Source organism: Schistocerca americana, chromosome 4 (genome assembly GCF_021461395.2).
Source record: "Schistocerca americana isolate TAMUIC-IGC-003095 chromosome 4, iqSchAmer2.1, whole genome shotgun sequence".
In the NCBI taxonomy this organism is placed as follows: domain Eukaryota; kingdom Metazoa; phylum Arthropoda; class Insecta; order Orthoptera; family Acrididae; genus Schistocerca; species Schistocerca americana.
Window position 1 is genome coordinate 91,728,272 of NC_060122.1, and position 14,444 is coordinate 91,742,715.

Genomic DNA, 14,444 nt, shown 5'->3' on the forward strand with positions numbered 1-14,444 from the left:
CACAGAAAAATATGCAAACATGCCATAGCCAAATACTACAGCCCAAATTGTTACTTGGTTTGGCTTCACAGAAATGGGGATTTTCAGAACCCCAAAATCACTAGTTTTATTTATTCATGGCTCTATTCAGGTGGCAGTGTGCTTCATCTGTGAACCAGATGCAGCCAATATCAATTCCTTCACTATCAATGATTGAGAGAATATAGTTTGCAAAGTCAGTCCTCTGCTGCACACCCATACATGTATGACCTGGTGAGTTTGAATTTTGAATGAAAACATGTGGGCTGTGTCTCAGCATGTTCTGCATGCTGGATTGCTTCAACCAGTGTCTGCTGCAATTCTTCAGATGGATTTTCTCAGCTTTTGCTGAATAATTCCAGAAACCATGGCTACATCTTCAGGAGTAATTACTGTTTGCCTGGGGCCAACATTCCCTGCTAGATCATCAGCCATGCTGGCTGTCCATTGGACTTTGGTGGAAAGCATGCAAATGGTTTCCACTTCGGGTCATTTTGGAACATTAAGTCATGTTTGAAAACTGTGCCTTTTTGCTGCAGGACTCTGTTTTAACCTGTGGTATACCAGTACCAGAAAAACACATTGTTCAAAGAAATACATGATTTGAACCTCTTCCTCTAGTAAGCTGACTTCCTTTCATGTTTTGATGGTGGAACTGATTGCTCTGAGCTGTGGCACACTATTTATAAGTGATAAATATTGTGATCATAGTACCATATGTTAGCAGGTTTTAAACTACTTCAAACCTTCTGTACAAAGTTCTTACAGCTACCACAATAAACAAATCATTTGTTGCACTCACCTATCGATCTTAGTTTTGAAGATACTTAGTTTTTGAAACCAGGGAATCCTTCACTGGACACCCTGTATCTTCCCTATACTATACTCAACTGTCTTGGCAATCGCCAGTGCAAAGTTTGGCTACATCTCAGTAATGCGACACATCAATCCATTTACCATGATCACAGAGATGCTATCACACACAATAGCTATTTAAAACACAGCTGCTCATGAGTATAAGTTACGCATAATTCCTGTTGTGTTCTGTGTGTAGGCTATTGTATATGTGTATTTATAGCTTGTAAGCATACTGATGTTTTCTATATTATGAGTTCCTGGTTGTATCATTTGTAATTCATGAGGTTAATATAATTGAGGAGCTACAATGTTGTACATTAAAACAGACATGGAATAATGCTTGCTATGATTTGTTCTGACCCCTTTAAAAATCACCCTCAGACAGGTGCTTAGTACTATGAACATCTTCATTGACTGAACAAAGTTGAATACATAATGTAGCCTATGGATGCTCTATCCATACATCATAACGGATTCACTGACAGTAATGCCAGGTTCTGAAAGAAAGAAAAAGGGTCATTAGAAATCTCAAGTAAGAAGAGAGATAGCAGAGGAAACTAGTGTCGGATGGTTACATAACATTGTGTAAGTATTTTTTACATGTATATGATTCCAAATGAGGAGGTATTGAGTAGAATTTGGGAGAAGAGAAATTTCATCAAACCAATCTCTGGACTGAAGATCACACAACAACAACATGATTCCAAAAGATATGCACATATTTAGGATCTCATTATGAGTGTGAACTGCAAGGCACTTTGGCTTTCTACAATAATCAAATAATAAAAAAAATTACAATAGAGTATATGTGATATAATATGAGACCAAATTTGAATGGTTAGGAATACCTGATATTATTAATGTTAAAGTCAGACAGAAACAGCAGTCATAACAGTTGAAGGGTATCAAATCCATCCACCCACATCCACATCCACGTAGGTAATCCGCAAGCCACCATACGAAGCCTGGCAGAGACTATATCACTACGTTATTTCCTTTTCTGTTCTACATGCAAATAGAGCAACGGAAAAATGACTGTCTATATGCCACCATATGAGCCCTAATTTTTTGTATCTTATCTTCGTGGTCCTTGTGAATAATGTATGTTGGCAGCAGTAGAACCATTTGGCAGTCAGATTCAAATGCTGGTTCTCTAAATTTTTTCAATAGTGTCCTTTGAAATGATCACCACTTTCCCTCCAGGGATTCATATTTGAGTTCCCAAAACACTTCCATAACATTTAGGTGGTGTCTGAACCTACTGGTAACAAATCTAGCAGCCTGTCCTGTGAATTGCTTCAGTGTCCTCCTTTAATCTGACCAGGCATGGGTCTCAAACACTTGAGCAGTATTCAAGAACAGGTTGCACCAGCATCCTATATGTGGTCTCCTTTACAGATGAACCACACTTTCCCAAAATTCTCCCAACAGACTGAAGTCAGTCATTCACCTTCCCTACCATAGTCCTCACATGCTCCTTCCATTTCATATCACTTTGCAATATTACGCCCACATATTTAACAAATGTGACTGTGTCAAACAGTACACTACTAATGCTGTATCTGAACATTGCAGGTTTCTTTTTCCTACTCATTCACATTAACTGACATTTTCCCACATTTAGGGCCATCTGCCATTCATCACACCAATTAGAAATCTTGTCTAAGTCTTCTTGTATCTTTTTACAGTCACTCAACTTTGACACCTTACCGTACACCACAGCACCATTCGCAAACAACTGTAGATTGTTGCCCAACCCATCTGCCAAATCATGTATGTATATAGAGAACAACAGTGGTCTTAACTTCCCTGGGGAGTTCCTAACAATACCCTCGTCTCTGATGAACACTCGCCTTCCAATGATCACTCGCCATAGAGGACAACATACTGGGTTCTGTAACTTATAAATCTTTGAGACACTCACATAGCGGGGAATTCATTCCATATGCTTGTACCTTCATTAACAGTGTGCAGTGGGGCACCATGTCAAATACTTTCCAGAATCTAGAAATATGGAAACTGCCAGCTGCCCTTCATCCATAGTTCACAGTATATCATGTGGTCTGCAATTTTATGGGTCAGTTCTTTTACCCTTCTTACACACATGAGTCACCTGCACTTTTTTCCAGTCACTTGGGACTTTGTGTTGGGTGATAAGATTCATGATAAATAAAAGCTCAGTATGAGGCTAATGCCTTACTCTTTGCAAAACTGAACTTGGATTCCACCTGGACCTTGTGATTTACTTGCTTTCAAATCTTTCAGTTGCTTCCCTATGCCAGAGATGCTTATTACTATTTTGTCGATATGGGAGTCTATCCAGTTGTCAAATTATGGTATGTTTGTACGATTCTCCTGCATGAATGAGTTCATGGACATCAGATTTAAAACCTTGGCTTTCAGTTTACTATCTTCAACTGCCACACCAGACAGGTCAACAAGTGACTGGATGGAAACCCTAAACCCACTTAGTGATTTTATATAGGATTCTCTGCCAGATCTTTCTCTAAAATATGATGGTGGTAGTACTTGTATGCTTCATGCATAGATCTTTTAACAAACACACGAATCTCTACTAATCTTTACTTGTCATCATTTGCTTGTTCTCTTTTGAAGTGAGAGTGCAATAGCCTCTGCTTCCTCAGCATTTTCTGAATATCATTATTAAACCATGATGGGTCTTTCCATCATTAATTGACTTACTACACATTCTTCAGATGACGATTTACAATCTGCTTAAACATTGCCCACAATTACTCTATGTCCATCTTACTGGAACTAAGTGATGTCAGTTTACTGTCTAAGTGAGATGCTAACAACTGCTTATGTGATCTTTCTAGTAGAAATGCTCACCTAACCTTCTTAATTAATTTATTAACTTTCATAATCATAACTGCTATAATGACATTATCGTTGCTAATTCCCATTTCTATTTTAGCTAAGGTACTTTCATTGTTTGTGGGCTACTGAGCTAGTTAATTAAGACCTTTTAGAAAATGTTTTCAAAAGTATTTTGCATAACTGTCTGTCTGTCTGCAAATTGCGGTCAGCTCCTCCTGCATCTGCACACAGTGTGCACACATCATAATATTTAGTTAACAAATACTTTATGTCAACATTTTATGGAAACCAAATGAAAATGTTTTTAAAACCACTACTGCCTACCACTTATATTGAAAGCTGGAATACCCGGTAATAGGCATTAGGGAGCATGTTGACGACCTGTGTTGTAGCCCACTCCCAAAGTTATTCCATCTATATACTGAGCATGCCAGTGACATTGTAATTCTGTCAGAGAGAGCAAAGGACTTGGAAGAGCAGTTGAATGGAATGGATGGCTTGGAAGGAGGACCTAAGATGAACATTAACAAACACAAAGGTAGTGGAACGTAGTCGAATTAAATCAGATGACACTGAGGGAATTAGATCAGAAGACGAGTCACTAAAAGCAGCAGGTTATTTGGGCAATTAAATAACTTATGATGGACATAGCAGAGAGGATATAAATTGTAGAATGGCAATGCCAAGCAAAGCCTTTATAAAGAAGAGCATTTTGTTAACACTGAATATAAATTTAAGGATTAGGAAGTCTTTTTCTGAAGTCATTTGTTTGAAGTGTAGTATTTTATGGATGTGAAATATGCATGATAAGCAGTTTAGAGGAGAAGGGAATAGAAGTTTTGAATGTGGTGCTACAGAAGAATGCTGAAAATTAAGTGTAACTAATGAGGAAGTATTGAATAGAATTGGGGAAAAATGAAATTTATGGCATAACTTGACTAAAAGAAGTGAACAGTTGATGGACACATTTTGAGACACCGAGCGAGGTGGCGCAGTGGTTAGACACTGGACTCGCATTCGGAAGGACGACGGTTCAATCCCGCGTCCGGCCATCCTGATTTAGGTTTTCCGTGATTTCCCTAAATCAATCCAGGCAAATGCCGGGATGGTTCCTCTGAAAGGGCACGGCCGACTTCCTTCCTCATCCTTCCCTAATCCGATGAGACCGATGACCACGCTGTCTGGTCTCCTTCCCCAAACCAACCAACCAACCAACCATTTTGAGACATTAAGGAATTGTCAATTTTACATTGGAGGGAAGTGTGGAGAGCAAACATTGCAGAGGGAGACCAAGAGACAAGTACAGTATGCAAGTTCAAATGGATGTGATTTGCAATAGTTATTCTGAGATGAAGAAGCCTGCATGGGATAGAGTAAGTAGAATGAAGAGCTGCATCAAACCAGTTTTTGAACTAGAGACCATGACAACAACAACAAAAACAACAACAACAACTCCATGATGCATTAGTTACCAGACATCAGGACATGGCAAGTACCACTTCACTTCTGCTGTTTGCACTTGCTTGAGACAATCAGTTCACAGCTACCTGACTGGTTTGATGCAGTTATTGCAGTTGTAATTAAACAGCAGTTTTAAAAGACTTCACAGACTTAATTTTGTTATAACCAAACTAAGAGGGACATTTCATATACACTGTCTATGAGTGCATCAGAGGCAGAACAAGAAAAGGAGTTGCATATTTGAAGTGTCCAAGTCAAGTCGAGTACTCATGCTAGAAGTGACAGAATGTTATTAGGTCACATATGTAACGCAAAATTCAGATTAATAGCATAAAACTGAATGAAATAATGAAGGGAGGTGGTGAATGAAACATCTGATATGAAAAGAACAGACCAAGAAAATACACCAGGAAATATATGTTTACAAAGAGAGGGAAACATATGAAATAGGAAAGAGATGCAAGAGAAAGTTGTGAAAAATCAGAAAAGAGGGTAGGTAAGGTAGGTAGAAGATATCAAGTGATTTATTCATTGAACCATTAAAAGGTTTCTTGCCACAGTACAATCTCCCTATCAGTCACTCCCTTTCAAAAAGAAATGTCATCGTTTACATCTAGTAAATCCAGACAACCATGGTTGCTTTATGAACTGTCTAGCATATCAAAAAAAAAGGAAAATGTAACTTAAATGGTGCTAAAGATTACTAACCCCTTCTTCCATATTATTGTGGGCTGAGGAAGCCCAACAGTAAGACATGGCAGGGCAAGTTCTTCCCCTCTGGCACCCACCACATGGTCACCAAATGAGGCAATCTTTGCTGGCACTTGCTCTGATGGTGCCTGTATCACATGCAGACTGGGTTGGCTCTCCCCAACCATTGTGGCTGCAGTCACCCAGAATTCATATCGATGGTGTGGAACAAGATGTGACACAAAGTAGTGTGTCTGGCTTGGAGGTATTTCATATTCTTCTTTCAACTGTAGATAAACTAAAATGTTTTATAATGTCAAAGTAAACTGATTTAGAAGCTGAAAGTAAAAGTTTTCTTAAAAAAAGATTTTTGTAATACTAGGCAATATAATTATTCTACAAAAAACTGACAAAGATATAATCAATGCAAAAGTTCTGATTTTTTTTGTTAACATATTAAGTGACTTCAGATCAAGATAACACAACAGCAGTAACTGCCCAAAATATAGAAATGAAAGTTTAGAAAACAGAAGTTCGTTGCAGACAAGGCAACCGCACTCTCGATTGTAATTCAGAATGCTGATATTCAGTCTTTGCAATATCTATTCCTTGTCCAATATGGTTCTGACAACTTTTGTATTCAATGGCCATATTTGCAGTCTGTGCATGTAGATGTACTTCAGTTTTTGCTGTGTGTGTACATTGATTGGGGGGGGGGGGGCAGTGCTCTACAATATGATCTCAGGATTATTTACACAAGCAGTCAAACTTATAATATGAACTGAAGTTGTCACAGATATGGCAGGTTTTTATTTAGTATGTAAGTATCCTGCCCTGTGGAGTTTATCAGAAATAAAACAGCTGGTTTGATCCAGTCATAAAAGCAAATCTGTGAGTGGCAGGCTTGTTTAATATGTTATCCTGTTGTGAATTTAGTACTCTGAATCAAGTTGCAATGAATTTGCTCTTTTTTTATGTCAAACAGAAATATATCTACCACATGTATTTCTAACATATTTTGAATTATGAGAATATTTACCAGATGTGCACCATCCAGGGACCTCATGTATAAATTGTATCTTTTTATTATTCCATTTGGAGATTTTGGCTTTTTCCAAGAAATTAGCAATGTTTTTGCATTAGCAGCCAGTGCTTTAATGTCTTCAGGCTTATCAGGGACTGTCAATTTATAAATAAAATGATTTGTGATATAGAAAAATTATCCTCTCATAATATGATATTATAACTCATTAATCATCAATTTATAACAAAATGGAATGTTCATTATTGACAAACATGCTGCAGTCATGCCTAATAACTATTAACTGAATACTAACAAAATATTTAGTTATAAAACAGTACTAACACATTTCATACCATCCTCCTGTGTTCTACAGAAGACAGGTCTGCTTGAAACACCATCCCCCACTCTGGTGTAAGCTCTCACTTCCATGCTATAGTTACAATATTTTTGAAGCCCAACTAACTCCATTTTGCATTCTTCAGTGGAAGATTCAGACTGAGATGAAGCCTCTGGACATTAAAATATTGTTGTTTAATTTCTGTAACAGTGATACTATAATATTCATGAGTTATTTTTATGACAGTATCAGGAAAGCAAAGCAACAAAATAATGGATGAAAGAAGTGGTTCAAAAAAGGAGCTATTCTCAGCAAAGAAAATGAAAGCATTATTATGAGGTGGTATCCAAAGTTAGAATTTTGTGAGCAAACAGTTACTAGTACACTGAAATACCACTAGGTGTTTCTCCACACTTTCTGCTTGAATCAGAGTGACCAACAGCTGTGAGGTGGACAGTTTTATTAGATGTCAGTGAGCACGTTTACACTGTCATATTTCCATGAGTTTGCAGTTTTGCAGAAGCTGACCTCAAAGAGCTGCATGACTGTAATAAGCTTTGTTTTAAACTTGGCAAAACTACTGCAGAAACACATCAAATGGTGAAGCAAGCTTTTTTATACAATGCTTTAGATCAGACACAGACTTATGACTGGTATAATTGTTTCAAAAACTGGTGAACATCAAATGATGATGACAACTATATTCCATACATATTACATTTTAACCTAGATTTTCCATTAAATGATGATGGTAGTTGTTCCTGTCAGCTGTCAACTGGCACCACATCAGAAAACCTTCAGAGAGTGAGGGATTTCATTCCACAAGATCACTGACTGACCACCCAAGACCTCTATAACACTTTGCGAGCAAATTATGGTACATGTGAAACTATTCTGCCTGAGTAACTCGATATGAGAGGGATTTCAGTGAAGTTTGTGGCATGGCTGGTTCTAGATGATCAGAAGCAACATTACATGGAGTTCTGCAAGAAATTAAACAACTGCTTTAATATAAAACTAAATTGTCTTTTAAAGATTGTCACAGCTGACAAAAGTTGGATTTATGGCCATGATTGTGAAACTAAGCAACAATCTTCACAGTGGAAGAGTCTTTCTTCACTTCCACCAAAAAAGTTTGACAGTCAAGAGTAATTTTACACTCCCTGCCCCTTCATCACCAGCTACTCCAGTCCAGTCACAAACATCACCTATGCCATCAAAGGCAGGCCTACCTGTGAAACTAGTTGTGATCTACAAGCTAAGCTACAATCATTGTACTGCATTCTACATGGGCATGACAACCAACAAGTTGTCTGTCCACATGAATGGCCAAGAAACAACTGGACCACCATGTTGCTGAGCACACCATCCAAGATGACATTCCTCATTTCAATGACTGCTTCTCAGCTTGTGCCATATGGATTCTTCCCACCAACACCAGTATCTCAGAATTGTGCAGGTGGGAATGCTTCCTGCAATATATCCTACATTTCCATAGTCCTGCTGGCCTCAACCTTCATTAGTCATTGTTCTCACACATCTATCCCCTTCCCTGTTCCCATTCCAGCACTATAGAGCTCTTTATTCCACCAACACACCCAGTCCTTTTACTTCTCTCCTTTTCTGCCTCCCCCCCCCCCCCCTTCTCTCTCTCTCTCTCTCTCGCCTTCCGTCTAACTTCCCGACTGCATCTAACTGCCCTACCCTCTCTCCACCTCATCCCTGCATGATCCCCAGCAGCACTTTACTATCCCCCACATTTACCCTTCTATCCCCTCCCCACCACAGCCAACTCCATACCCCCACCCATCATGCACTGCTGTTGCTGCTTGTAGTCTGGCTTCAGCTACCAGAGACTGTGGTCATGTGTGTGTGACTAAAGTAACACCTCAACTTATATTAGCTCAAGGTGTGTCTCCACTGATATTAAACCATGTGATTTTCACTAGCTTGTACAAGAAATTTGAGAGGAGATATATGGATAATAACACATTTTGTAATTACTAACTCTCATGATGGATTTCAAAAGGACTGTTCATTTGATATGTTCATTTACATTTTCATTCTTAGAAACTACTAAAGTCAGCAGCTGGTATGAGGGTTGGAACTTAAATAGTGGCAACTATTTATTCACAACCGATACAAAATAGGTACATGTTTGCACCTGTTACTATCCTTCAAAGTAGTCACCAGCATTGTATAGAACCCATTGGCAGTGATGTGGAAGGCGTATTGTACTGTTAGCAGTGCCTGTTCTGTTGATGGTGCAAATGGAGTGGTCTAAAGTTATGGTGATTCTCTTGTACAACTATGAAAGTGTTATCCTAATGCATTACATTCCTCCATGGCAGACCGTCAATGCACAGTATTACTGTTTGTTTTTGGAGTATCACCTGTGACCAGCTTTGCGAAAGAAGTGGCGACACTTTCTGTGCAACTCACCCATCATTTTGCATGACAATGCATGGGCGCATACAGTGCAAGCTGTGGCTGCTCTGTTCGGTCGATGAGACTAGGAAGTACTGTATCATCCACCAGACTCCCAGGACTTAAGTCCTTGTGACTTTGATTTGATTCCAAAGACGAAGGAACCACTTCATGCATTCGCATTAGAACTGTTCCAGAGATTCGACAGGCAGTAGACTGCTCCATTTACACCATCAACAGAACAGGCTCTACTAACGGTATACTACGCCTTCCACATCACTAGCAATGGGTCCTACACAATGCTGGTGACTACTTTGAAGGAAAGTAACAGGTTCAAACATATAACTTTTGTTTCAGTTGTGAATATATAGTTGCCACTATTTAAGTTTCATCCCTCGTATTTTTTTATAATTTAAATGACTAACAGAGTTTTGTTAGAAAACTTGAGAGATTAGCAAATCAGTGTTGTAGCAAATGGATACCTTAAATCATATCCTTCAAGACCAACAAATAAAGATGTGCTTAAGAATTAAAGGAGCTAAGTTACTAACAAAGTATCTCATAGTTTAATCTTAGGTTTACTGTTGATTCTCATATACGTGAACGACGTTCTGTTTAATACACAGGAGGGATACAACCATTACTAATGGATATTCAGAGTTTGTTCAGAGATGTGCACTAAGTAACTCTCATTAATTCCAATCTGGTTCAACAATGAAAAGATAGGCTCAGCACTGTGCACAAAATAAGTCTCAGATAATGTTATACATAATGACAGGTATCTCATAAAGTGGCAATGAACAGAAAATGTACATAACAGGTAAAATGTGGGCTTCAATTATAAGCAGTCCTGCAACTGAAATTTGCATTTCTTTTTTGATAATGATTTCTGTGCAGGACTTCATTCATTCACTCATTTATGTGTTTTGTACATTTCATCAAGGAGGAAAATCTTCAAGGATGTGGATTGAATAAAAATAGAATAAAAGCAACTGTTAGAAACTTAACTATACACTACACTAACAAAACCTATCACTATACTGCTTCAGACATTTTGTGCTTACACCAGCTAAATCTAACTTAGTACATTAGAAGGGCAGCTGCTGCTTCCTTAGTTACACTAAATAATTGTTTTTATCTAATGGAGATTTACTATGAACACTACTGTTTGCAGTGTAGAATGTTGAAAGATTGTCTGGTAGCTTGTATTAGTGGCTAACAAGGTAAATTTTTTATTTTCTTCTTAATTGCTATGGATTTCAGTTTCTTGCTTTATGTTACACAAAAGCTTGTTGAATGCTTTTGCACCACAGTACATAACTCCACTCTCAGCCTAAGAGAAAGAGATAAAGTCTGCATGAAAATTATTTTTGTGTCTTGTATACTGACTGTGCAAATCACAAATCAGCTGAAACTGATTTTTGTTATCATTGAAAACCATTAAGGAATATATCTGCTAAGGAGATAGTGCAAAATTACAAGATCTTTAAAAAGCCTCTGCAAGATGTGTGGTTATCTAGTTTACGCAATGTTCTTACAACTTACTTTAGCTGAATAAATACTTTTTGTGATTTGTCCATGAAGATAATTCCCTGAGAAAACAGGCAATGAAAATATGAAAAGTAAGCCAGCACCCTATGTGCATTGATTCAGTTTTAATTTGTTACTCAGTTGGAGACCAAGGAATTTAAAACAGAAAATTTCATTTAGTGTGTGAGCAGTGCTGTGTACTTCCTGTGTCAGCAGATCATTTTTGCCTATCTGAAATGGGATCATATGAGACTATGAAAAATCCAGGACTGAATAATGACAATATTATATAAAGGATAATTGCTACTCACGATATAGTGGAAATGTTGAATCAAAGACAGGCACAACAAAAAGACACTAAACAAGTCAAATTTTGGCCAAAAAAGCCTTCTTGCAGCTTAGACACACACACACACACACACACACACACACACACACACACACACACAAGCACTGTCTCCAGCTACCAAGGCCGTACTGTGAGCAACTGCAGATGCAGCCTGCACCCAATCCCTTACCTGATAGCTCATATCCCTGTAATAACCTAGATGCAAGATCTGTTCCATACATCCACCACCTGCTCTACTCCAGTCACAAGTGTCACCTATCCCAACAAAGGCTGGGCTCCCTGTGAAACTAACCATGTGATCTACTAGCTAAGTTGCAACCTCTGTGCTGCATTCTATGTGGGTATGACAACCAACAAGCTGTCTGTATACATGAATGGCCACTGGCAAACTGTGGACCATGAAGTTACCACACACACAGCATACACAATGTTCTTCATTTCAATGACTGCATCACAGCATGTACCATCTGGATCCTTCCTTTTCTGAATTGCACAGGTGGGACTTTCCCTTAAGTATATACTACGTTCATATAACCCTCCTGGTCTCAACATTTGTTAGTCATTATCTTTTACTCAACTACCCCCTTCTCTATTCCCATTCCAGCACTACACAGTCTTCTGTTTGACCAATGCACCCACAGTCTTTTTATTCCTCTCCTTTCCTGCCCCATCTCATCTGTCTAAGATTTTCTTCTCCTTTCATGTGCAGTTGTTCAGAGTCTGACCTTGGCAGCTACAGACAGTAGTCATGTGTATGTGAGTTGCATTTGCGTGTGCGTGTGTGTGTGTGTGTGTGTGTGTGTGTGTGTGTGTGTGTGCTCCTTCCAGCAGAAGGGTTGAAGGGGCAAAAAGAGGGGTGAAGGGAAAGGACTGGAGATGTCCAGGAAAAGGGGTAGATTTCAGAAAAAGTCGCCCAGAACTGTGGGTCAGAGAAGAATTATTGGACAGGATGAGAAGGGAAGACATTGGGGAGTGCACCGGATGAGATTTGAAAACTGGAGAGCTTAAAGGTGGAAGACAGGGTAATATGCAAGACAGAGATTACTGCTAAAATATTGCACATGAGTTAATAAGAGTGAAAACCTACATGCATTGTACATAACAGAGGAGGGAGGGGGACAGCAAAAAAATAGACTGGAAAGAAAATTAAAGCTGTAGGAAACTAAAATGGAGTGAAGAAAGGGGCACTTACTGCAATGCAATGCTGAGACATAAGAAATTAGTGTCAGTTCAGGCCAGGTGGGTGGCAAGAACCAAGAACATGTTGTAACACTAGTTCCCACCTGCAAATTTCTGAGAAACTGGTGTCTAGGGGAAGAATCCAGATGGTGCATGTTACAAAGGGGAAGAATCCAGATGAGCGTGTCATGAAACGGGCACTGAGGTCATGCCTGCTATGTTGGTAGAGCATGCTCTGCAACAGACTATTGTATGTTGCCAGTATACACCCTCCGCCTATGGTCATTCATCCTAACAGATAATTTGGTAGTAGTCATGCCGATGTAAAAGGCCAAACAGTGTTTACATAACAGGTGGTATATGACTCCATTTGATAGCATATGTTTTGCCAGTTACAGGGCTGGTATAGGTGGTGGTAGGTGAGTGGGTGCATAGGGCTAGTCTAGCAGTGGGGACAGTCACAGGGGTAGAAGCATAGGGTAGGGAGATGGGTACAGAAGGAGCATAGGGTCTGACAACAATATTGCAGAGTTTGGAGGGCAACAAAAAGCTATTCTAAGTGTGGTGGAAATAATCTCTGATAGAATGGATCTCATTTCGGGGCATGATTTTGGGAAGTCATGGCCTGGTAAAAGTAGCTGATTAATACATTCCAGACCAGGATAACACTGGGTGAGAAGTGGTGTATTCTAAAGTTGTTTTTTGGAAGGATCAGCAGTACCAGAATTGGATTTGATGGCCCAGGAAATCTGCTTTTGAACTAGGCTGGTGGTGTAATTACAGCCAGTGAAGACTGAGGTGAGAGTGGTGGTGTATTGCTGTGCACCTAAACAAATACGTTAGTCTCAAATGCCAAGGCTGTATGAGAGGGAACATTTGACATGGGGAGGATGGCAACTCTCAAAATGCAAGTACTGTGGTTTGTTACTATTATTAATGTGGACAGAAGTGTGTAGCTGGCCTCAGTGAAGATGAGATCAACATCAAGGAAAGTGGCACGAGATTCAGAAATGTATCTAAGCAAAATCAAGTGCTGAAGACTTATGAATTCCAGTAAAGCCCCCTCCGAGTGACCCACGAATGATTGGTGTAGGAAGGAGCCATCCTGGTTCCCCTGGCTATACCCCTGATCTGTTTGTATATCTGGCCCTCAAAAGGTGAGGTAGCAGTCTGTAAGTACAAAGTTGATTGAGGTGAGCAGGAAGGATATCATAGATTTGGAATCAGGTGGGTGCTGACAGAGGAAATGTTCAGCAGCAGACATATCATGTATGTGGTTGGTTGGGTTGTTTAGGGGGAGGAGACCAGACAGCAAGGTCATCGGTCTCATCAGATTAGGGAAGGATGGGGGAGGAAGTCGGCCATGCCCTTTGAAAGGAACCATCCTGGAATTTGACTGGAGCGATTTAGGGAAATCACGGAAAACCTAAATCAGGGTGGCCGGATGCCGGATTGAACCGTCGTCCTCCCAAATGTGAGTCCAGTGTGCTAATCGCTGCACCACCTTGCTCAGTCACCATGTGTGTGGGGGGATGTTGATATAGAGGGATGGGTGGCATCAGTGATGGCAAGTATTCAACTTCAAAATGCAGCAAATGCCAAACTTCACCTCAGAAAGTTATCGCACTTTCTCCTAAACTACCTGAACAGTAGTGTTTCCCCTTCTGTCCCTCTGTAGCTCCCTAAACAGCCACACCATCAACCACCACTCCTCTCCTACAAACTGAGCT

General features: G+C 39.5%; 1 protein-coding gene across 1 annotated transcript in view; it reads right to left on the minus strand.

The window, feature by feature from the left end:
* LOC124613276 (Down syndrome cell adhesion molecule-like protein Dscam2) overlaps window positions 1–14,444 on the minus strand; it is a 190,338-nt gene that overhangs the window by 18,085 nt on the left and 157,809 nt on the right. The window contains exons 11-13 of the mRNA XM_047141970.1: window positions 7,246–7,401; window positions 6,908–7,047; window positions 5,887–6,155 (exon numbers count right to left, since the gene is read on the minus strand). Of these exons, the coding sequence (XP_046997926.1) occupies window positions 5,887–6,155; window positions 6,908–7,047; window positions 7,246–7,401 (565 nt within the window). The remainder of the gene's footprint in view (window positions 1–5,886; window positions 6,156–6,907; window positions 7,048–7,245; window positions 7,402–14,444) is intronic.